The sequence below is a fragment of the Bubalus bubalis genome, chromosome 1 (assembly GCF_019923935.1).
Source record: "Bubalus bubalis isolate 160015118507 breed Murrah chromosome 1, NDDB_SH_1, whole genome shotgun sequence".
NCBI lineage: Eukaryota > Metazoa > Chordata > Mammalia > Artiodactyla > Bovidae > Bubalus > Bubalus bubalis.
The window spans coordinates 169,972,135-169,996,411 of NC_059157.1; the positions used below are offsets into that span (position 1 = coordinate 169,972,135).

The 24,277-nt window shown below is 40.3% G+C and overlaps 1 protein-coding gene across 8 annotated transcripts in view; it reads left to right on the forward strand.

The window, feature by feature from the left end:
- SLC9A9 (solute carrier family 9 member A9) overlaps nucleotides 1–24,277 on the forward strand; it is an 804,336-nt gene that overhangs the window by 141,816 nt on the left and 638,243 nt on the right. Inside the window, exon 1 of one of the 8 annotated variants that reach the window (XM_044946321.2) lies at nucleotides 10,968–11,088. The exons of 2 other annotated variants lie outside the window; for them this stretch is intronic. Coding sequence is in view for 5 of the 6 variants with exons in the window: in XM_044946336.2 (XP_044802271.1) it covers nucleotides 12,869–13,073 (205 nt within the window). In the remaining variant the exon portion in view is untranslated. Of the gene's footprint in view, nucleotides 1–10,967; nucleotides 11,089–12,093; nucleotides 12,623–12,654; nucleotides 13,074–24,277 lie in introns of those variants that run through there. 5 more of the 8 variants (XM_044946306.2, XM_006078001.4, XM_044946336.2 and 2 more) reach the window with 5 other exon arrangements.

Sequence of the window (24,277 nt, forward strand, 5' to 3'; positions counted from 1 at the left end):
AGCATTTATTTTTCACAGTTCTGGAGGTTGGGAACTGCACAATCAAGGTGCCAGCAGATGTGGTGTCTGGTGAAGACCCACTCCCTGGTTTACAGATAGCAGCTGTCTTCTAGCTGGGTCCTCACATGGTGAAGGGGGCAAGGGAACACTCTAAGGTCTCTTTTGTAAGGGCACTAATCCTCCCATTTGTGAGAGTTCTGCCTCCATGACCCAATCATCTCCCAAAGGTCCCACCTCCAAATATCATCAAATGGGGACAGGTTTCAACATATGAATTTGGGAGGGGAGAGAATACAAACATCCAGCTAGAGCTTAGAAATGAAAATGGATGATTTAGGTATTTGGATCTTACTGAATAATTTAATTATTATTTATGTATCCATAAAGGAGTACGTCAAGGCTGTATATTATCACCCTGTTTATTTAACTTATATGCAGAGTACATCATGAGAAATGCTGGACTGGAAGAAACACAAGCTGGAATCAAGATTGCCAGGAGAAATATCAATAACCTCAGATATGCAGATGACACCACCCTTATGGCAGAAAGTGAAGAGGAACTCAAAAGCCTCTTGATGAAAGTGAAAGTGGAGAGTGAAAAAGTTGGCTTAAAGCTCAACATTCAGAAAACAAAGATCATGGCATCCGGTCCCATCACTTCATGGGAAATAGATGGGGAAACAGTGGAAACAGTGTCAGACTTTATTTTTCTGGGCTCCAACATCACTGCAGATGGTGACTGCAGCCATGAAATTAAAAGACGCTTACTCCTTGGGAGGAAAGTTATGACCAACCTAGATAGCATATTCAAAAGCAGAGACATTACTTTGCCAACAAAGGTTCGTTTAGTCAAGGCTATGGTTTTTCCAGTGGTCATGTATGGATGTGAGAGTTGGACTGTGAAGAAGGCTGAGCGCCGAAGAATTGATGCTTTTGAACTGTGGTGTTGGAGAAGACTCTTGAGAGTCCCTTGGACTGCAAGGAGATCCAACCAGTCCATTCTGAAGGAGATCAGCCCTGGGATTTCTTTGGAAGGAATGATGCTAAAGCTGAAATTCCAGTACTTTGGCCACCTCATGCGAAGAGTAGACTCAATGGAAAAGACTCTGATTCTGGGAGGGACTGGGGGCAGGAGGAGAAGGGGATGACAGAGGATGAGATGGCTGGATGGCATCACTGACTCTATAGACATGAGTCTGAGTGAACTCCGGGGGTTGGTGATGGACAGGGATGCCTGGCGTGCTGCGATTCATGGGGTCGCAAAGAGTCAGATACGAATGAGCGACTGAACTGAACTGAACTTAGCCCAGGTAACAAACATTCTTGCATCTACATATGATGTAACAGCAAAATTATGATTGTAAGTTCTATCATTCTTTGTGAATTTTTATTCTTTTTCCACAGCAATGCAGGTTATTTTTACAGAAATAAAATTACATGGTCCTATGACATTTCTTAAAACTGCTAGACTGGATTGAAATGAATATGTAACCCACCTATTGTTCATTTAAAATTTATTTGGAGGAAGACCGTGATAGAGTTTCAGTGAAGTGCATTTTAGTATGTGCATATGCCAAATTACATAGCCTTCAATCATGGCACCCTACTCCAGTATTATTGTCTGGAAAATCCCATGGGCAGAGGAGCCTGGTAGGCTGCAGTCCATGGGGTTGAAAACAGTCGGACATGACTGAGCGACTTCACTTTCACTTTTCACTTTCATGCATTGGAGAAGGAAATGGCAACCCACTCCAGTGTTCTTGCCTGGAGAATCCCAGGGACGGGGGAGCCTGGTGGGCTGCTGTCTATGGGGTTGCACAGAGTTGGACACGACTGAAGTGACTTAGCAGCAGCAACAATGAGTCCCAGAGTAGTTTTAAACTTTTAGTTTAAAATTTAAACTTTAGATATGACATATCCACCAAAAAAGTGACATTTCAAAGCAAACTGAATTTCCTCTCCACAGGTGATATGAGACTTTAATTCTGCCAGCCATTGGGCATGATTTGCCTTCTTATCTAAGAGACCTATATTGTTTGTCATTGAATTTATCATGTAATTTTGTTGCTTTAAGCATAAATAAAATTTAACTTATGTGCTGCTTATGGGATGTTTTGACCACATGCATAAGGTGGGGTTTCCCAGGTAAAGAGTGCACTTGCCAATGCAGGAGATGTGGTTTTGATCCCTGGGTTAGGAAGCTCCCTTGGAGAAGGAATGGCAATCTACTCCATCATTCTTGCCTGGAAAATTCCATGGGCACAGGAGTCTGGCAGGCTATACTCCATGGAGTTGCAGGAAAGTTGAACACAACTTAGCATCTAAACAGCAGCAGCAGCATAAGTTATGGTATTAAAGTTTCAAAGTGCATAGACCCTATGAAGATATGGATGAAATGGGGAACAGATTAGGTTAAAATTTTATTTCTGAAAAATGGTATTTCCTAGTCTTTGTGCAATCTTCCTCAGTTGGGATTTTTGGGGGCCATCTCCTGACTAAATCATCTGCACCCGAATCCTTGTCTCAGGCTCTACTTTTTTTTAGGGAACCCACATTGAGATGTCCTCCAACAAGGCTGTTTTAAAGACTGCTTTTTAAATTAGATTTAGGAGGGACTGAAAGAAATTTCTGTCAAAATCTGCTTGGCATTTATGTACTTCATTTCAGAAAAATATTTCCAAGCTTACACAACATCACCTTTTTAGGAATTCTGTCTTCTCTGTACCTTTCACTGGAGAAATATGTGGGGGTAGGGAAAGGTGAGGGGCATGGCGCCTTCCTTTGTTAGTTCATATAACATTTTTTATAATTTAATAAATAAATGATAGGGCAAACTATCTTTTCGCTAATCAGGTCAGAGTTATTAATTTGTAAGACACAGAGTAGAAGTTACTTCCTAAGAAGATTGTGAATTTATCATGTGGATGCTTAGATCAAAGAAATGCATTTTTCAGGTCTTTGGTTGCAGAAAGTTTGCATTACAGCAAGCTGCAGCTTGGAGTGTCAGTACTCCATCTTGTTCTCCTGTCCTTGGCTTCAGAGCTCGTATTTCTTCCCAACTCTGAAGCCTCCATCCTGGGTTGTAGGGGAGGTTTTAGCCACTGTGGCTGGCCTGCATTTACTCTGCCTTGTGGAGAGCTGACAGAGACCGAACACAATAAAAAGCCAATGGGTGATTGTTGTTTTTTTTTTTTTTTTTGTACAACTGACCCGTCAATATGTTCAAGACAAAAGTGGGGACCAATGGACTGAAACATTTCTTTTTTAAAAAACATTTTAAAAACTGAGATATAATTAGCATGTAACCTTTATCATTTCTTTAAAAAGGTTCTCTCTACAAAAGAAAAGGGGATAATATCCCATGGATAGACATCTAGGGACAAAGGAAGAGGAGAGACAGAATGAGAAATCAAGGGATATTCAGGTGAGACCCTCCTCTGAGGCTTTAGCTGTGAGGCCCTGGCCCTTTGATGACACAGAGATGATGCAGCTAAAGGCAAGGCTAAGGCAAGACTTGCCTCCCTGCAGCTCTATACAGCTTTGAGACTCTCTGATAAACAGTACTTAGACCCAGAGGGATGGGATGGGAGGGAGGTGGGAGGGGAGCTCAGGATGGGGAACACATGCACACCCATGGCGGATTCATCTCAATGTATGGCAAAACCAATACAGTATTGTAAAGTAATTAGCCTCCAATTAAAATAAATAAATTTATATTTAAAAAGAACCTTAAATAACAAGTGGGACCCAGTGTGTATTTGCTGGCACAAAGCCGACAAGTACATCTAGTGCAAGTGCAAGCAGATTCCCCTGTTCTCTGCTCATCACCGGTTTGGGGACCTTATTATGTACTCACACACATCTAGCATGAAAAATCCAGAGACAAGGCCTCACTGGGAAAGCAGTAAGCTCTGTACCCCAGAGAATAGCTGGAACCTGATAGGGTAGAAAAAGGAAGAGGTCTTCATTTATACATACATTTCTATATATGAGCTGTTTTACAAAATTATACAGGACCTCTCATTTTCACTTGTTTTCAGTGTTCTTTTTTTTACCTTGCCACCAGAATGAAGAACAGTGGAAAGAACATGCTCTTGGGAGTTATGTCCTAGGTTGACGGTTCTTAGCCCGATAGATTTGGACTCTTCAGAGTCTGAAGAAGAAAACCAGGTATTAGTGAATTTCTTTGGGACTTACTATTGTCCAAGCATTTATCATGGAACTTAACTTTCTGTGAAAGTTTTCAACCTTCATATCTCTGGAGAAATCTACTGATGGGAGTGGTTCATATTGTTCAAATTACTGGCATTCTTATGCTAACATGTGACTTCTGGGGAGTAGGGAAAGCTAAGATGTGGTAAAAGATAAACGAAGGCATGTTAAAAATTTCAAGAGTGTATCTGTGCACACGTGCATGTCAACTTTCAGTTCAGTTCAGTCGCTCAGTCGTGTCCGACTCTTTGCGACCCCATGAACCGCAGCATGCCAGGCCTCCCTATCCATCACCAACTCCCAGAATCCACCCAAACCCATGTCCATTGAGTCCGTGATGCCATCCAACCATCTTATCCTCTGCCGTCCCCTTCTCATCCTGGCCTCAATATTTCCCAGCATCAGGGTCTTTTCCAATGAGTCAGCTCTTCGCATAAGGTGGCCAAAGCATTGGAGTTTCAGCTTCAACATCAGTCCTTCCAATGAACACCCAGGACTGATCTCCTTTAGGATGGACTGGTTGGATCTCCTTGAAGTCCAAGGGACTCTCAAGAGTCTTCTCCAACACCACAGTTCAAAAGTATCAATTCTTCGGCGCTCAGCTTTCTTTATATTTATAGACCAGCTCTCTCAGTCCATACATGACCACTGGAAAAAACATAGCCTTGACTAGACAGACCTTTGTCGACAAAGTATGTCTCTGCTTCATTATATGTTGTCTAGGTTGGTCATAACTTTCCTTCTAAGGAGTAAGTATCTTTTAATTTCATGGCTGCAGTCACCATCTGCAGTGATTTTGGAGCCCAGAAAAATAAAGTCAGCCACTGTTTCTACTGTTTCCCCATCTATTTGCCATAAAGTGATGGGACCAGATGCCATGATCTTCATTTTCTGAATGCTGAGCCTTAAGCCAACTTTTTCACTCTCCTCTTTCACTTGCATCAAGAGGCTCTTTAGTTCTTCTTCATTTTCTGCCATAAGGATGGTGTTAACTGCATATCTGAGGTTATTGATATTTCTCCTGGCAATCTTGATTCCAGCTTGTGCTTCATCCAGCCCAGCATTTCTCATGATGTACTCTGCATAGAAGTTAAATAAGAAGGGTGACAGTATACAGCCTTGACATACACCTTTTCCTATTTGGAACCAGACTGCTGTTCCATGTCCAGTTCTAACTATTGCTTCCTGACATGCATACAGGTTTCTCAAGAGGCAGGTCAGGTGGTCTGGTATTCCCGTCTCTTGAAGAATTTTCCACAGTTTATTGTGATCCACACAGTCAAAGGCTTTGGCATCATCAATAAAGCAGAAATAGATGATTTTCTGGAACTCTCTTGCTTTTTCCATGATCCAGCAGATGTTGGCAATTTGATATCTGGTTTCTCTGCCTTACTAAAACCAGCTTGAATATATGAAAGTTCACGATTCACATATTGCTGAAGCCTGCCTTGGAGAATTTTAAGCATCACTTTACTAGTGTGTGAGATGAGTGCAATTGTGCAGTAGTTTGAGCATTCTTTGGCATTGCCTTTCTTTGGGATTGGAATGAAAACTGACCTTTTCCAGTCCTGTGGCCACTGCTGAGTTTTCCAAATTTGCTGGCATATTGAGTGCAGCACTTTCACAGCATCATCTTTCAGGATTTGAAATAGCTCAACTGGAATTCCATCACCTCCACTAGCTTTGTTCGTAGTGATGCTTTCTAAGGCCCACTTGACTTCACATTTCAGGATGTCTGGCTCTGGGTGAATGATCACACCATTGTGATTATCTGGGTCATGAATATCTTTTTTGTATAGTTCTTCTGTGTATTTTTTGCCACCTCTTCTTAATATCTTCTGCTTCTGTTAGGTCCCTACCATTTCTGTCCTTTACTGAGCCCATCTTTCATGAAATGTTCCCTTGGTATCTCTAATTTTCTTGAAGAGATCTCTAGTCTTTCTTATTCTATTGTTTTCCTCTATTTCTTTGCATTGATCTCTGAGAAAGGCTTTCTTACCTCTCCTTGCTATTCTTTGGAACTCTGCATTCAAATGGGTATATCTTTCCTTTTCTCCTTTGCCTTTTGCTTCCCTTCTTTTCACAGCTATTTGTAAGGCCTCCTCAGACAGCCATTTTGCTTTTTTTCATTTCTTTTTCTTGGGGATGGTCTTAAATCCTGTCTCCTGTACAATGTCACGAACCTCTGTCCATAATTCATCAGGCACTCTGTCTATCAGATCTAGGCCCTTAAATCTACTTCTCACTTCCACTGTATAGTCATAAGGGATTTGATTTAGGTCATTCCTGAATGGTCTGGTGGTTTTCTCCACTTTCCTCAATTTCAGTCTGAATTTGGCAATAAGGAGTTTATGATCTGAGCCACAGTCAGCTCCCAGTCTTGTTTTAAACAGCCTTGTCTAACTCAGTGAAACTAGGCCATGCTGTGTGGGGCCACCCAAGATGGACAGGTCATGGTGGAGAGGTCTGACAGAATGTAGTCCACTGAAGAAGGGAATGGCAAACCACTTTAGTATCTTGCCTTGAGAACACCATGACCAGTATGAAAATGCAAAAAGATAGGACACTGAAAGATGAACTCTCCAGGTCGGTAGGTGCCCAATATGCTATTAGAGATCAGTGGAGAAATAACTCCAGAAAGAATGGAGCTATGGAAGCAAAGCAAAAACAACACCCAGTTGTGGATGGGACTGGTGATAGAAGCAAGGTTCAATGCTGTAAAGAGCAATATTGCATAGGAACCTGGAATGTTAGGTCCATGAATCAAGGCAAATTGGAAGTGGTCAAACAGGAGATGACAAGAGTGAACATTGACATTCTAGGAATCAGCAAACTAAGATGGATTGGAATGGGTGAATTTAACTCAGATGACCATTATATCTACTACTGTGGGCAGGAATCCCTTAGAAGAAATGGAGTAGCCATCATAGTCAACCAAAGAGTTTGAAATGCAGTACTTGGATGCAATCTCAAAAACGACAGAATGATCTCTGTTTGTTCCCAAGGCAAACCATTCAATATCACAGTAATCCAAGTCTATGCCCCGACCAATAACTCTGAAGAAGCTGAAGTTGAACAGTTCTATGAAGATCTACAAGACCTTTTAGAACTAACACCCAAAAAAGGTGTCCTTTTCATTATAGGGGACTGGAATGCAAAAGTAGGAAGTCAGGAAACACCTGGAGTAACAGGCAAATTTGGCCTTGGAGTACAGAATGAAGCAGGGCAAAGGCTAATAGAGTTCTGCCAAGAGAATGCACTGGTCATAGCAAACACCTTCTTCCAACAACATAAGAGAAGACTCTACACATGGACATCAACAGGCGGTCAACACTGAAATCAGATTGATTATATTCCTTGCAGCCAAACATGGAGAAGCTCTATACAGTCAGCATTCCAACTTGGGCAACACCAAACTGAGAGTGATTAGGAACATTCCACCAATGGAAGCTTAGAGGGAAGTTTTTATAGAAAAGATGGGGAAACAAGCAAGGACACTATTTGATTTGCTGTAGATTACCTGGTTGCCTTGTTTGGGAAATCTCCGTTGGCCATTTGTGATTGGTTGTTCTTAAATTCCTCAGATTTGAGCTCATTGACTCTGGCTTAGGTTTGTTTTGCATGCATAGGTAACCAAGACATTAGAGTTACCCTGGTCTAATAGTGCCTCATTTAATCACTTTAAGTCTTCCCAGGTGGTGCTCGTGGTAAAGAATCTGCCTGCCAATGCAGGAGACATAAAAGATGTGGGTTTGATCCCTGGGTCAGGAAGATCCATCCTCTGGAGGAGGAAATGACAACCCACTCCTGTATTCTTCCCTGGAGAATCCCATGGACAGAAGAGCCTGGAGGGCTACAGTCCATAGAGTCTCACAGAGTTGGATATGACTGAAGTGACTTAGCACTGCAAAATCATTTTAACAGATGGATTCATGGCAAGTTTGAAAATAGAACTTTGGTTGGGTGCATTGTGTGGCTTTCAAGTAAACTTAGTTTCAGTCCTGTCCTAGTCTATTTTATAACCTTGGGGCAAGATATGAAACTCCCCTCTCACTGGTCTCAGAGAGGGTTAAGTATCAGGGAAGAGGACAAGAGAGTGGGGAAATGGGATTTCCCTCAAACTCAGGGCCTGGGTTGACTTGAGAATTTTCTGTTAAGCCCAGTGGTTGAGACGGTACTAAGAATAGGTAGGTAGGGCTCTAGGGAGCAGGGAATAGGAACTCTCAGCAGCTCTTACACTAGGAAAGCATCCCTTCTTGATCCTGTGAGCCCACAATCTCCATTGTCCTCTCCAAGCAAAGGAACCCTCAAATGATTGGCTAGATTATGGAACACAGTCTCTGGGTTCTAACTGGTCAGATTCACTAATAGGTGAGGTTACTCTGCTATACAAGGTTATTGGCTTGGAGGCCTCATTAAGTTTTTCCTCCCATGGGACTGGATGGACAAGCTGAGGCAGGGCATATTCACCGCATAAACTGGACCATCCTGCTTTTCTCTTTACTTTCTTCCTCTTACCAGCATGTTGCACCTTGCAGCAAGAAACTCTGACTCAGTGGCCAACAGGTGTTAAGATCTGTAAGAGACAATCAACAATTCCTCTTTGAGCCTTATGTTTAAGTTTTAAGTTCTATCCCAACTTCATTAGAGACCTAGTACTAAGGTTTATGTCACCAGCTAATAAAATAGTGCCTTAATTTTTAACTGATCTTTTTTTTTTTTTTTTTTTGCTGAATATCTCCCTCAGGAATCTCATAAACAACAGTCATTTTTGATGGTACCGGGTTTGTAAATTTGGGGAATCTTAAGGTTGACCTATTGTCCTGGTTTGCCTGTGCCTGAAGAGTTTCCTGGGATGTAGCACTTCTAGTACTAAAACCAAGCAAGTTTCTGACAAGCTAAGATGCATTAATTGCTCTAGCTGAAATTCCATCTTTTCTTCCCAAACTTTATTAGACCTTTACTTCAGGAGAGCAAGATGTAAAGGAAGGAAAAGTGCTTATCAAATAGTCAATTATCAACTAGGAGGCTATGCATAATAACAACACAAAATATTTTATATTATCTAATATATAATTCTTTTATATATGTTATAACATGAAAAAATAAAAAGCAAAAAAATTTGGACATAAATGTTTAGCTCTAACACATCAACATTTGTTTGTTTGTTTGTTTGTTTTTCTTTTTGGTCTCAAGCAAGATTTCCTCGAATTTTACAGCAAGTTTTCCTCACTCTCTTGAGTCATGGCTGTGGATTACAGCTCTGAAATGCCATTGTAATACCATTAAATCCAACCTGTAAATTTAATTCTTACAGGCTGTGAAAACTGGATATATTACCAACCCTCTCTGAGCATTAAGAGCTTCACATATAGGTTTTCTATAAATATTATATTAAACTCAATTAAATTTCCCAGCATATTTCCTGGTTCATGTGTGTCTGCATGCCAAGTTGCTTCAGTCGTGTCCGACTCTTTGCAGCCCCATGGACTGTAGCCCGCCAGGCTCCTCTGTCCATGGGATTCTCCAGGCAAGAATACTGGAATGCATTGCCAGGCCCTCCTCCAGGGGATCTTCTCAACCCAGGGATTGAACCTGCATCTCTTACATCTCCTGCATTGGCAGGATGGTTCTTTACCACTAGCACCACTGGGAAGCTCTTCCTGGATCATGAATATGGGTGTGAAAGTTGCTCAGCCATGTGCACTCTTTGCAACCCCGTGGACTATAGCCTGCCAGGCTCCTCTGTCCACAGAATTCTCCAGGTAAGAATACTGAAGTGGGTAGCCATTCCCTTCTCCAGGAGATCTTCCCAACCCAAAGTTCAAACCCCGGTCTCTCAAGTTGCAGGCAGATTCTTTTCAGTCTGAGCCACCAGGGAAGCCAGGTTCATAGTAGATACCAAATTAATATGTGCTCGTAGTTCATTTTCTTATTTTTCTTGGCACAGAAGAATATTAAATGATATCCTGTGAGGAAAACACAATATAGGAGGAATTGAAATACTTTTCTGAATTGAAGAATTGGAAAAGATTCTTAAGTCTACTTTTCAGTTTAATGAAAAGAAATTTTCCTGATGTTAAATAGTATCAGGAATAGTGAATGCATTCCATTACTGGAATAAACCAGGGGCCACATATTCAAGTGACTGTGGAGGCCATGCAGGGAACATAAAAATGAGTGAAATAGGATGAATGGGACTGTGGCAGACAGGCACCCCTCAGCCCAGATTGTGGCCACTTGAGAAGAAGAGTCCAGTGTGACAGATCCTACCAGTTTTTCCTAGAGAAACTATGTGTTTGACTTTTTTTATGTGAAACATACCTTTTTTCATATGTTGACATCAAGTTTAGGATTTTCTAAAACAGTGTATTAGCCAATCAAAACATTCCATAAGCCTTTAATCCTCTCACTGAGTTGCTTCATTGAGTAAGAGAGTGAAACTGGATGTTGTAATAAGACAACCAAAGCAAGTTAATTCTGCCCAGATGGAATAATCATCATTATTAAAAGTAGCCAAAGCAATTAAATGATGACAGAAAATTTTTAAAAAGTTACGAAATTGTCAAGTTTTGAACTTGGCTATCTTGTAAATCTAATAACTCAAGGCTAACTTTGTGGGTTTGCAAAATTGTAAAGGTTGAACCTGCTAGCAAAGCTTGGTAAAATGCTTGCAAGCATTATCTGACAGATTTCAAAACAGTTTGAATATTAGTCATCACAAATAAGTCTGCCAAAAAGGGTAGTGTAAAACATCTGCAGCCCACATAAATACCCCCTGCTGAGTTACACTCAGGAAATCAGCTTCAAAAGTTGCAGGAGGCAAAGAAGCTGAAACGGCAGAATTTTCTACTAAGTGGTTGATAGACTTTCTATGTGAGTAAAACTGTTGGGGAGGAACCAGTGAGCTTTCAATATATCCTGTGTTTAAACTTCGGCTTTTGGGGACAAGATATTCTGAAGCTCTACTTGGACTTATCCTAACTCAGTGAATTACTTACACGGTATAAACTGAATACTAATTCTGTTGAGTTACGGGATGTTAGACGACTATTAAACTCCTGAGCTACAATAATTTTATAAAATGATGAAAAATCTCACTTAACTGCATTTAATTGTACTGCAGAACCAATAAGGCAAACATCATCACAGTTATTAAGAAAACAGCAGAGCCTAGAGTCTTGAACTTTTTCAAAAAGCATAAAATTTTAATTCAAACAGAACTAACCTGCCAAAGGCAAGATGATCTGAAGAATCATCACTGTCTGTGTCCTGGAATCCTGGAAACTTCAGGGTTAGTGGCAGACTATTCCTCAGCGAGCCACATCGTTTTGCCATGAGACAGAGGAGGTTTGTGATCTGTGGCAGATTCTGTGAGTCCTGAATGTCTGGATCAGGAATTTTATAAAGAGAAATCCACTAATGTGGCATTACTGGGAATGGCTGCATGGTTTCTTCCTTCAGAGATATGTTTCTTTTCTTTTTTTTTCACTCAGTACATAAAAACAGCACAGCTGTAGAGAGGAGGACAAAATTCTTTTTGTCTTATGTTTTCATTTATTCTTGTTAAAAGAAAAACAACTGATTCAGAGTTTAAATACTGTTGTGGTGACTACCAGTTATGTAAAACCAAACAGAGAGAGGAGAGAGAGAGTGTGTCATATACAAAATTATTTTCTTCTTCTCAATTAAAAAAAAAAATCCTTATTAAATCATTTTCAATCAGTCCCCATCACATTGCTAGGCTTTGGTTGGAAGGGAAAAATCTTGCATATGAATGAGGTTATGATTCAGGAATTGGCTTTTTGAACTTAGAAAATGTTGCTGATGTAAGATGATCTGTTCTATTATTAATCTACAATTCACCAGTTATGCAGCTTAAGAAGACTTGTTCTAAATGATAAGATCATGATTCAATATCTCAGAACAACTGCTAGCAGGTTTGTCCAATATGAAAGTTAATTTCTTGGAATGAATCATTTAAAGACAGTAAGAGTCGATGATGAAACCATTCTCTGGAGTTTGAAAAGAGACGGGGCTGCTTTAAGAGAGAAACAGGAAGTTGTAACTAGAAGCCATCTGAATACTAAGCCAAGGCAGAATGCTCATGAAGTAGCAACTTAAGTGGCAGTGTTTATCCTGAAATCCTCAGGCAGCCAGACCGTCTTAGGCAAATCTTGATAAAATAGTCCTTGTCCAGGTTTTTAATCTAAGGAATCCTGAGAAGACTGGAGAATGGAGAGAAAGCAAAGATTCATGTCAGAGAAGGATGAGTATCAGTTTCAACATCAGGGAGCGGTGGAGCTGCTTGTCTTTAATTTTTTGCTCATCCTTACCATTTTGACAATCTGGTTATTTAAAAATCATCGATTTCGCTTCTTGCATGAAACCGGGGGAGCGATGGTGTACGGTGAGTGCAGAAATCGTAGAATTGATGTGAAACTTGTTGCTTGGGCGTAATTAGAGACGTGCTCAGATGGCAAAGTACCAAAACTGGAGAAAATGTGCTGATTGAAATGTCATTAGCTTGATGAAAGGTGCTGCAGCATAATGAATGCTCATCTCTTGCCAGATGAGCTGCTGAAATTTGCCTTGTCACAAAAGTAAATGCCACAGTCATGTTCTCACGAGGCACATAATGCGAGTCTGTTGACAGATGCGGGTCCATTGTCATGTGGGAAGTCAAACTGAGCTAGTTGTTTGTTTTTGTAATGATAGATATTGGGAAGTGGCGGCTCCGCAGTCATCTCTCTCTGGAGGGGCTGATGAGCATTATAAAGTTCTAGAAATAACATCACTTAAATATGTGTTGAGAAAATCTTCTTACAGCACCGAGTTTCAAGAAGAAAACTTGCAGAAATGTATGTATTCCTCCCCTTCTATTGAAGCAATTTTGTTCAAATCTACTAAATTATATGAGTGTGTTTTATTTTCTTAAAATACCAAGAGTTTCTTTATGCAGTGCTCTTCATTTCTTAGCCTGATTTCATACTTTCTAATTAACAATTATTAGTATTATTTGCTAAGTATCTTCTTTTTTTTGGAGGTACGGACAAGATGTGGAAAAACATTTAACCTTTAAACTCCCGAGGTATTGCTCTTTCTGTGCAATTTACCATATCATTCCTTTCAGAAAGTTTATTAAAACATGACAGAGATCATCAAGTCTGTAGTCTTATCTTTTAAAGTAAAGTGTAAGACACTGGTAGTTTTAAAACTGAGTTGGTTTATGAAATAGTTTTCTGTACCACTCTTATCTCGGCCTGATAATGGATAGGAAATTTGAACACAATGGAAATGGCTGAGGCATTGTTATAATTCATAAAAGAATATACTTTTATATTTCACTTCCCTATTTTGGAAGTTCTGAAGCCTTTTACACTCCTGAGTTTCAGGGAATAGGATCAATGCACATCTTATATGCTAACAACGTGACGTCCTGATAATAACAATATACAGTCATGATTTGAGACCATGAGAAACCCTATGCCTTAATTGGATCCAACTGTGAGATATTTGAGCTAAGTAGTTTTAGGCTAAGCAGAGTAATTTCTTTCAGGAGACTGATGTGCTGGTCCATTCAGAGAACAGTTAGGTTCTTTCCATCGAGGGTCTTAAAGCACACACAAACTCTCATTTGAGGAGAAAAAACTCACAATCAGGTTTAAGAGAAATAGTCAAAGAAAGTGATACCACTAGATGTAAAGCCCTGGGTGCCAGTCACTGCCCTCCTCCATCATCACTGGACCAGGCTTTCTCCTGACTTGTCTAATAAATAATCAATGAGGATGTGGGATGTAATCTGAGAAGTTAGAAACAATGTAATACCTAGCATTAAATTATAGGGCAATTTATAGTTTAGAAAAACAACACAAGTTTTAAAATAACAAACATTTATTAGAGGGAAGGATTTCTTCACAGCCCTGAATTTGATTGACCATGACTCATTTACCAATTAAAGTTTATCTATGATCGAGATACTGTTTTGTAAAAGTTTTGATTAAATTTTGGTGACCTATTAAAATTCAACATACTTTGTACTCACAACACATAAATGTAACTTTTACTTTGGAACATGAAAATTCCCAGGTTAACTTTAATACTTAAACAGCTCCATGAAGAACTTTTAAGTTATGGTTAAACTCATAAAATATTAGCACATTTACTCTGTAGCACAGGGAGCTATGTTCAATATCCTTTAATATGCTATCCTGGGAAAGAATTGAAAAAAAAAAGAGTATATATACAAATCACTTTGCTGTACATCTGAAACTACAAATATTTCAAATGAGATGTAGTTTAATAAAAAGAAAAATAATTATCACATTGAACATTAGCTGAGATAGCATTTCTCTTAATTGCTATTCCTAAGGCAGTTTAAGCTTAAGGTTTGTGTGGGATTAAGTTGAGCTATCTGATTTCTGTCCTTCTTTCATAAATTTTTTTATACAAAAGTTATTGAAAGCAAGTTCTGAAACAGTACAATGTATAAGGATTATAAAAATTATGGAGACATGCACATATATGTGTAACTATCCCATTACTAGAAATTTTAGTATCCTTGAGTTATCTTGAACTATATAAATCAATGAAAAGACTTTTAGTGTTGCTGAATGTTTTTGTTGTTGACATAGAATTATAATTGTTGGAATTTAAGGAGATCTTAGAGGTTATTTTCTCTAGCCACCTCATTATACAGAGGAAGAAGCTAAATCTCAAAGAAGTGAACTTCCCCCAAACTGAATAGCTCCTTATAACAGCACCCTTGTGCTTTTGAGTATTCAAAAAAGCCTTAACTGATAATCCATGAAAATAGTCCATATGGATAGCACTGGTAATATCTCAGTGTTCTTTTTCAGGGATGATATAAATGTTATAGGTAAAATAATTCATAGGCAGTTTCTCTCAATGATGTAATAAAATCATTTGAATCTACAACAGAGAAACAAGATGGAACATTCTGATAAACTTTTTTAAATGGTAAGGGGAAAGGAGGTACCAAGTGAATGAATCTCCCAGTAGCTACAAATGAATTTGAAATTCATTTATTGGGAAGAAGTCAGAGATTGTAAGTTCAGTATCTTCATCTCATGGATGAGGAAATGAAGACTTAGAGATGTGAAAGTCATGCAAGTAGCCAATACACCTGTAGCTGTAACCAACCTATGGCTTGGTTACATATTCACGTAACTGAGCTGATAGGCCTCTATCTCTTTTAAGAGATGCTGAAGATGCTTTAACATAAATTATTTCAATGATTGTCCTAGAGAGAGGATGTATCTGTGAGATCCAGATGCATCCTCACATTGTTTACACTTTCAACATTAGTCAGAGAGATTCTATTTTCCAGGAAGTCCAAACGAATGAAATTTCAGAGTAAGACCATGTAAGCCCTCATCGTCAAAGTATGGAGACCAGGGTTCTTGCTAGAGTCCTGTCAGAGGCATGGTGATAATCAATATGGGAGAAAAGAAACAAAACTGGTTGAAATCAACTTTGAACTTTTTTTTTTTGGCTATTCTGGGTCTTGAGGCTCTTGTTGTATGCAGGCTTTCTCTAGTTGCAGCAAGCAGGGCCACTCTAGTACGAGGGCTTCTCATTGTGGTGGCTTCTCTTGTTGCAGAGCCCAGACTCTAGAGTGTATGAGTCTCAGTAGTTGTGCGACACAGGGTTAGTTGTCCCACAGCATGTGGGATCTGCCTGGACCAGGGTTTGAATCTGTGTTCCTTGCATTGGCAGGCAGACTCTTAACTACTGGACCACAAGGGAAGTCCCCACATTGAACTTCTAAAGGTTTTTTTGTCTTAGATGAATACTTGAGAGTAAACTGTACTTTAGTCATTTCCATCTTTCTGACAGATATACTTGTAATGAAACATCTAAGATTGCTTGGTCCTGTATCTGATGCTTATCAATGAATTTGACCAGTAGTTCTCCTACTGGACGGAGTAGTGCTCTTACTCTCATCAACTATCTGTATAATGTGCCATTTTCCTCTGTGTCAAGAATCATAAATATTTTCTAAGGCACTGGATTTCCTGTAATACTTTAGCCCAGCCAGCATGTTACCTTTCTGCAGGCATCCCACTGATATGTATCTGTTATCTTTTAGAAAACACAATAGATGTTGATTCCTTTTATCTGTATATTGTTGTTCAGTTGCTCAGTTGTGTCTGATTCTCTATAACCCTATGGACTGTAGCAAGCCAGGCTTGCTTATCCTTCACTAAATCCTGGAGTTTGCTAAAAGTCAAGTCCATTGAGTCGGTGATACCATCCAACTATCTTATCCTCTGTCTTCCCCTTCTCCTCCTGCCCTCAGCCTTCCTGGGCATCAGGAAATGAGTCAGCTCTTTGCATCAGGTGGCCAGTGTTGGAGTTTCAACTTCAGCATCAGTCCTTTCAATGAATATTCAGGACTGATTTCCTTTAGGATGGACTGGTTGGATCTCCTTGCAGTCCAAGGGACTCTCAAGAGTCTTCTCCAACACCACAGTTCAAAGGCATCAATTCTTTGGTGCTCAGCTTTCTTTATAGTCCAACTCTCACATCCATACATGACTACTGGAAAAAGCATAGCCTTGACTAGATGGACCTTTGTTGGCAAAGTAATGTCTCTGCCTTTTAATATGCTGTTTAGACTGGTCATAAGTTTCCTCCCAAGGAGCGTGCATCTTTTAACTTCATGGCTGCAGTCACCATCCACAGTGATTTTGGAGTCCAGAAAAATAAAGTCAGCAACTGTTTGCCCATCTATTTGCCAAGAAGTGATGGGACCGGATGCCATGATCTCAGTTTTCTGAATGTTGAGCTTTAAGCCAACTTATTCACTCTCCTCTTTCACTTTCATCAAGAAGCTGTTTAGTTCTTCTTCACTTTCTGCCAAGAGGGTGGTGTCATCTGCATATCTGAGGTTATTGATATTTCTCCCGGCAATCTTGATCCCAGCTTGTGCTTCATCCAGCTCCGTGTTTCTCATGATGTACTTTGCATATAGTTAAATAAGCAGGGTGACAATATACAGCCTTGACGTACTCTGCCGGGGTCCAGCACTGGTGGATCCAAGGGTTTCGAAGGGGAGACAGCTTCGGTGATCAGGAAACAACAGCTTACTTAAATGTTAATTAAAGATATAAAGAGTGGTTAAATAAGGATAGCTCAGTGAGGAAATTCAGTGGAGAAAAGAGGCTGAATAATTCAGCCAGAAGGTGAGAGAAAGAACGACATGGGGAGACCAAGCTTCAGTGAACAAGGCCCGCACTTTATTTTTCAAAGTAGTTTTTATACCTTAAGTTATGCATAGAGGATAATGGGGGAAGGGGTAGAGTCATGCAGTAAGCCAGGCTTTCTTCCTGCAAACTTATCATATGCAAAAGATTAGATGATTTGCATCATCTTCTGGCCTGGAGGCCTGTTAACATTTAAAGACCCTTTCTTCAGAAAATTAATTTTTCTCTAAAGGTGATTAGTCAGGCACCACCCTCCAAAAGCATTAGATAAAGTTGCATTCCTATAGGGCAAAGGTGTGGTGGGCTATAACAAGAAAAAGAATTAACTCAAGGGCCCAAGGTTACAAACATTAAAGCTACTACTTACACCAATCATATTAATCAATACACTGCCAGGGACACAGCAGGTAAGGGATATGGAGACTTAGCAGCAAACATTGGCCCAAGAAGTGAAAAACTCTTCACCAATACAATTTCTAATCAATCTTTTAACTGCTCAAAGGAATCGGTATTTAGACAGTTTAGAACATCTCATGCCTCTCACAGTTGGGAGGCTCTGAGCAATCACATGTGGCCGGAAAAACTATTCAGGCAGGCTAGAGGACTTCCAAAGGCGTTTGTAGGTTGAAACACTATCACGCCCAGGAACTTTATTAACTGGAACTGTAAGTTAACTCTTTTTTTCAGAGAGAGGTAGTGGGGGACAGCCCCCCGTAAAGTAAGAGGTGTAGGTGAGAGCACAAAGCAGAAAGTAGGCAGACTCTGGTTTTGGGGGTAGATGCTCGAGAAAATCCAGGGGGACTCCTGAGGCTTGATCTCGCCTTTGCGTATGCTGAGCCTCCTTCCTCATGACCTTTGCCAGGGGCGGAGCTCCTGCTCCCGGCAGTACTCCTTTTCTTATTTGGAACCAGTCTGTTGTTCCATGTCCAGTTCTAATTGTTCAAGGGTCCTGCTGCTGCTGCTGCTGCTAAGTCGCTTCAGTCGTGTCCGACTCTGTGCGACCCCATAGATGGCAGCCCACCAGGCTCTGCTGTCCCTGGGATTCTCCAGGCAAGAACACTGGAGTGGGTTGCCATTTCCTTCTCCAATGCATGAAAGTGAAAAGTGAAAGTGAAGTCGCTCAGTCGTGTCTGACTCTTAGTGACCCCATGGACTGCAGCCCACCAGGCTCCTCCGTCCATGGGATTTTCCAGGCAAGAGTACTGGAGTGGGGTGCCATTGCCTTCTCCGGTTCAAGGGTCCTAGGATGCCTTTAAAAATTAATGGTAACATTTTAACAATATTTTTGCTTTACTGATAACAGTGGTTGGTAATTGTGTCTCATGACATTCTACAATTCTCATTATTTCAAAATTGAAGGATTAAAATCCATAACTGGTTTAACGTATAAGCCATGATGATATTCATTTAAATTGGACTAAAAGCTTAGAAGACTATTAATGGTCAAATATTGATTGGCAGCAGATGGTGCACTTAGCGCTGCTCACTTAGGGCCCTATATCCCCTTCTTATTGTTCATAAAAGAAAAATTGCTTCTTGTTCTCTGATAGCATTAACAATTCCATTATACATCACTGGCAGCTCCCTTACTTTGTAGGACATTCCTAATGCCATGCATTTGAGGGGTGGGATCTGAACTTAGGAACAAAATAGTTTAAACCTCTTAGAATTCTGCCTTTGATTTCATGGCCTTACAATATAAGAAACAGTTTCTAAATGCACATAGAAATCTTGTTTAGTGGGCTGAAGGGAAAAATTAGCTACAAAATTTAGATTTTGAATTCATTAAAGTATGTTAAACTAACTATTGGGCTTCTCAGGTGGTTCAGTGGTAAAGAACGCACCTGTGAAACAAGAGACACAGGGCCCATCCCTGAGTTGGGAAGATCCCCTGGAGAGGGAAATGGCAGCCCACTCCAGTATTCTTGCCTGGAGAATCCCATGGACAGAGGAGCCTGGCAGGCTAAAATTCATGGGGTTGCAAAGAGTTGGACATGACCGAGTGACTAAACAACAGCAACATATTAAACTACTGACCTATGTTCCTCAAAAAAGATATTTACCAGTTTAATGGGTCCCATTGAGTTCATTCAACATCCTGTTTTTCAAGATTTAAAGAAAATATAGTTCATAGTCAATCACTAACCCTATCTTTCTTCAAAAATCACAAGATATTCATTTTACCTAGCACTGCTTGGAGGTTCCTCAGGATAAGACTGGGTTGTTGGACATGGTGTGGCTGTCCCCTACTGATCCATTTTACTCTGCTCCAGTCCAGCCCTGCCTCCTTGACCTCCAGGCCCATAGGAGACGTTGACTGCCACTTTATACCCTTCTCCCTGCCTGGAAGCCCTGTCTGAGGCTTTTTCCTTATTCAAATGTGGCATGCTTTATGGAGAAAGCATTGGATGCTCTCTTGTGGATTTGAGTTTTTAAATCCTTATGATTTTCCTTCTTTCTTTCCTTCTTTTTTTTCAGTAGCTAAATGCATTACTTTGGGCAAGTGACTTAATTTCTAGCCTTACTTTTCCCACCTATAAAATGAGGAAGACGTGAAATAGATTATCACTAACCTTCCTTCCAGCTGCAAAAGTCCTTCAAGATTCAGGTCAAGGCTGACTTTTTCCATCAGGCATCTCAGTTACTCCAACCCAAACCAACACCTTTCTTCCCAGAACCAGCCTATAGTGACATCCAGGTCCTTCTCCGAGACAGAATTTTAGTTAATGTTATATTGTCATTCTTAGTTCTTCCAATCCCTCTCTGATTTTGTATTGCGTGCTCAGTAAATCCTGTTGAATTCCTGTTAGAAAGTTAAAGAGAGAAAGTTATCCTGTCAGAATAGTGAGGGCTGGCTGTGGATTTGAGGGTCTGTGAATGCATGTCCTATGAAAGTCAGAGTGGCTCTGGTTTAATCTGAAAGGGTCTGCAGGAAAGGAAATTACGGTTAAGAGCCTAAGGAAGGAAACTTGCTTTCCCCTTTGGTTAAAAAAAAAAAAAAAAAAGGTTGGTTTTAAGGACGCCAGAGATCAGGGCAAGGTTTTCCATGCTGTTAAGTGTTAGCCAGAGAAAGTTTGAAAAAGTGGAAAAAATCGAAGGCAAATTGCTCTATGTAGGTTTCTGAAAGTTGATTTTAAGAAAATAACCTCCTATGTATTCTGCTGTGCTCCTGAATCAGCAGGGAGCTACAGAGAAAGCCCTGAGAGCAAACTGTGTTGCCTCAAAGAATCTTGTCTCAGTTTCTAAAGGCTAATGAGCAAGCACATCAAGAAAATGAATTTATGATTTGAACTGTTTATGGAGATATTATATGTAGTCTAAATTGAATTAAAATTATATGGTCAGCAAGTGGGGACATGAAGACTAAACATTTGTTAGGGTTTATTATAAAATCAGTCAGTTCAGTCACTCAGTCATGTCCGACTCTTTGCGACCCCATGAACCACAGCGCGCCAGGCCTCCCTGTCCATCACCAACTCCCAGAGTCTACCCAAACCCATGTCCATTGAGTCAGTGATGCCATCCAACCATCTCATCCTCTGTCGTCCCCTTCTCCTCCTGCCCTCAATCTTTCCCAGCATCAGGATCTTTTCAAATGAGTCAGCTCTTCACATCAGATGGCCAAAGTATTGGAGTTTCAGCTTCAGCATCAGTCCTTCCAATGAACACTCAGGACTGATCTTCTTTAGGATGGACTGGTTGGATCTCCTTCTTCAATTCTTCAGCGCTCAGCTTTCTTCACAGTCCAACTCTCACATCCATACATGACCACTGGAAAAACCATAGCCTTGACTAGATAGACCTTTGTTGATAAAGTAATGTCTCTGCTTTTTAATATGGTGTCTAGGTTGGTCATAACTTTCCTTCCAAGGAGTAAGCGTCTTTTAATTTCATGGCTACAATCACCATCTGCAGTGATTTTGGAGCCCATAAAAATAAAGTCAGCCACTGTTTCTACTGTTTCCCCATCTATTTGCCAAGAAGTGATGGGACCAGATGCCATGATCTTAGTTTTCTGAATGTTGAGCTTTAAGCCAACTTTTTTCACTCTCTGCTTTCACTTACTTCATCAAGAGGCTTTTTAGTTCCTCTTCACTTTCTGCCATAAGGGTGGTGTCATCTGCATATCTGAGGTTACTGATATTTCTCCCAGCAATCTTGATTCCAGCTTGTGCTTCTTCCAGCCCAGCATTTCTCATGATGTACTCTGCATAGAAGTTAAATAAGCAGGGTGACAATATACAGCCTTGACGAACTCCTTTTCCTATTTGGAACCAGTCTGTTGTTCCATGTCCAGTTCTAACCGTTGCTTCCTGACCTGCATACAGGTTTCTGAAGAGGCAGGTCAGGTGGTCTGGTATTCCCATCTCTTTCAGAATTTTCCACAATTTATTGTGATCCATACAGTCAAAGGCTTTGGCATAGTCAATAAAGTAGAAATAGATGTTTTTCTGGAACTCTCTTGCTTTTTCAATAAATAACATATAATAAAAAACAATAAAACAAATGACAATAATAGCTACCACAAATGGCATTTGCAGTGGGAACTATGCTCTCATAAGTACTTATACATATATTAACTCACTTAACCCTCACAATCACCATTTTATAAATGGGGAAACTGAGGCACCCCAAATTAAATAACTTGCCTAATGTCACACATCTACTAGATGCCACAGCTGGGACTCAAGCCTTGGTAGTTTGGCTCCATGAGGCCAAAGGGTATCACAAACATGGGAGTATTTGTGTGTGTGTGTGTGTGTTACAGGGAAAGATATTATCATTTTTTTAAGTTACAGATGCTGAAACAAACATTCGGAGACATGCTGTTACTTGCTGGTAACCAAAAGGGCTGAACTTCAAACCCAGGACCATAAAACTCATGTTCTTTTTCCTGAATCACACATTTAGTTCTAGGAAGGTTGCTATTATTCAGTTAAATGTCTACTCTGTGCCAGGTGGTAGTACCTTAGAAAGTTTATGGAAGTAAGACAGAGAATGAGAGATCTAACTTTATACTAAACCTCATTGCTAGTCATTACTGTATCCATGTCAAAATAGGCCTGAAGACCTTCAGTTTGTATGTTAGGAAGCAGAAACTCAAAAAATTTACAACTATGGCCAAGGTTTCCCACAATAATTGGCATGAACACCATTTTTGGAAGCTAGTGCTCTCAAATTCTGGCCACAGTTGACTACTCATCGAAGTCTTCTGCTGATATTTAACTCTCACATGAAGTCAGGAGTGGGGAGAAGTAGGGGAAGGAAGGTATTAAGTTTTCTTTTTCACCTTGAGGCCTCAGAAACAGTATACTGTCCATAGCAAAAAGCCCAGGATGGGAAACAGGTGATAAATCACTTTAGTCATGTCCGACTCTTTGTCACCCTAGGAACTGTAGCCCACCAGGCTCCTCTGTCTGTGGGATTCACCAGGCAAGAATACTGGAGTGGGTTGCCATGCCCTCCTTCAGGGGATCAGCCCAGGGATTTAACCCATGTCTCTTACTCCTCCTGCATTGGGAGTTGGGTTCTTTACCCCTAGCATGGGAAAGACAGTGGGAGCAACATTGTGAAAGTGTGCTATGCCAAGTAGCTGGATTGCAATGTCCCAGGGAGAGTGATAAGGCTGACCAAGAAACACCGGCCCCAGCATCAGGGTGGGTGGTGTTGCAAGTCCACAGTCATTCAGGTTTTAAATGCCTATGCTTGTTGGAATGGGTGGGGAAGATCCTGCAAATGCCTTATTTATGTGGAGTGGGCAAAGTAGGCTTTCATAATATGTTAGGTTAATTGAGTTAAATTTTTGGAAGAGATTGAAGATAAAATTGATTATACCTCTGGACTCTCCAAGCTTGATGAAACCTATGTGCATGAACCTGAGGTGACATGGATATTGATAGAGTTCTATGACTGTGATGTCAATCATACTGGTAGAAACTGTTGTCTTCCAGGACAGTGCTTGTCACAGTAGGGTCCCAGGACCAGCAGCATCAGCATTATCTGAAAACTCATTAGAAATGCTTATATGTGGGCCCCAGCCCACTTTTTAGGTCAAAAATTTGGGGCAGAATCCAGCAAAGAAGTTTTTCAACAGACCTTCTAGAGGGTTCTGATGCACCAAAGTATAACTACTTCATGTAGTTCCTAGTTTTGTTTCTTTTGTTTTCTTTTATATTTTTTTCTTTCTCACTTCATTACCCTATTGTGACAAAAAGGGGAGTTTGGGAGACAATCTCCATGTATTGTCTTCCTCTTTCACTATCTATAATACTTCGTGAAATTTACACCTGTGGTCTGAGGGAAAAAAAGAGACTGCTTTTGTGTAAACATTATAAAGTAAGAAATTAATTTGTTTTAGTCAGTATGTATTTAGTTTGATATCTCTATTTTCATATTTCTTCTGTAAACTTGCAAAGCTGATTTCATGGAAGCATGTTAGCTCTGTATAAGCTGGTGTCTGAGATAGTTTCTAGAGAAGAGTTACCTATAGCGCTGTGTTAGGAATCCATGGCATCCGGTCCCATCACTTCATGGGAAATAGATCGGGAAACAGTGGAAACAGTGGCAGACTTTATTTTGGGGGGCTCCAAAATCACTGCAGATGGTGACTGCAGCCATGAAATTAAAAGACGCTTACTCCTTGGAAGGAAAGTTATGACCAACCTAGAGAGCATATTCAAAAGCAGAGACATTACTTTGCCAACAAAGGTCTGTCTAGTCAAGGCTGTGGTTTTTCCTGTGGTCATGTATGGATGTGAGAGTTGGACTGTGAAGAAAGCTGAGCACTGAAGAAATGATGTTTTTGAACTGTGGTGTTGGAGAAGACTCTTGAGAGT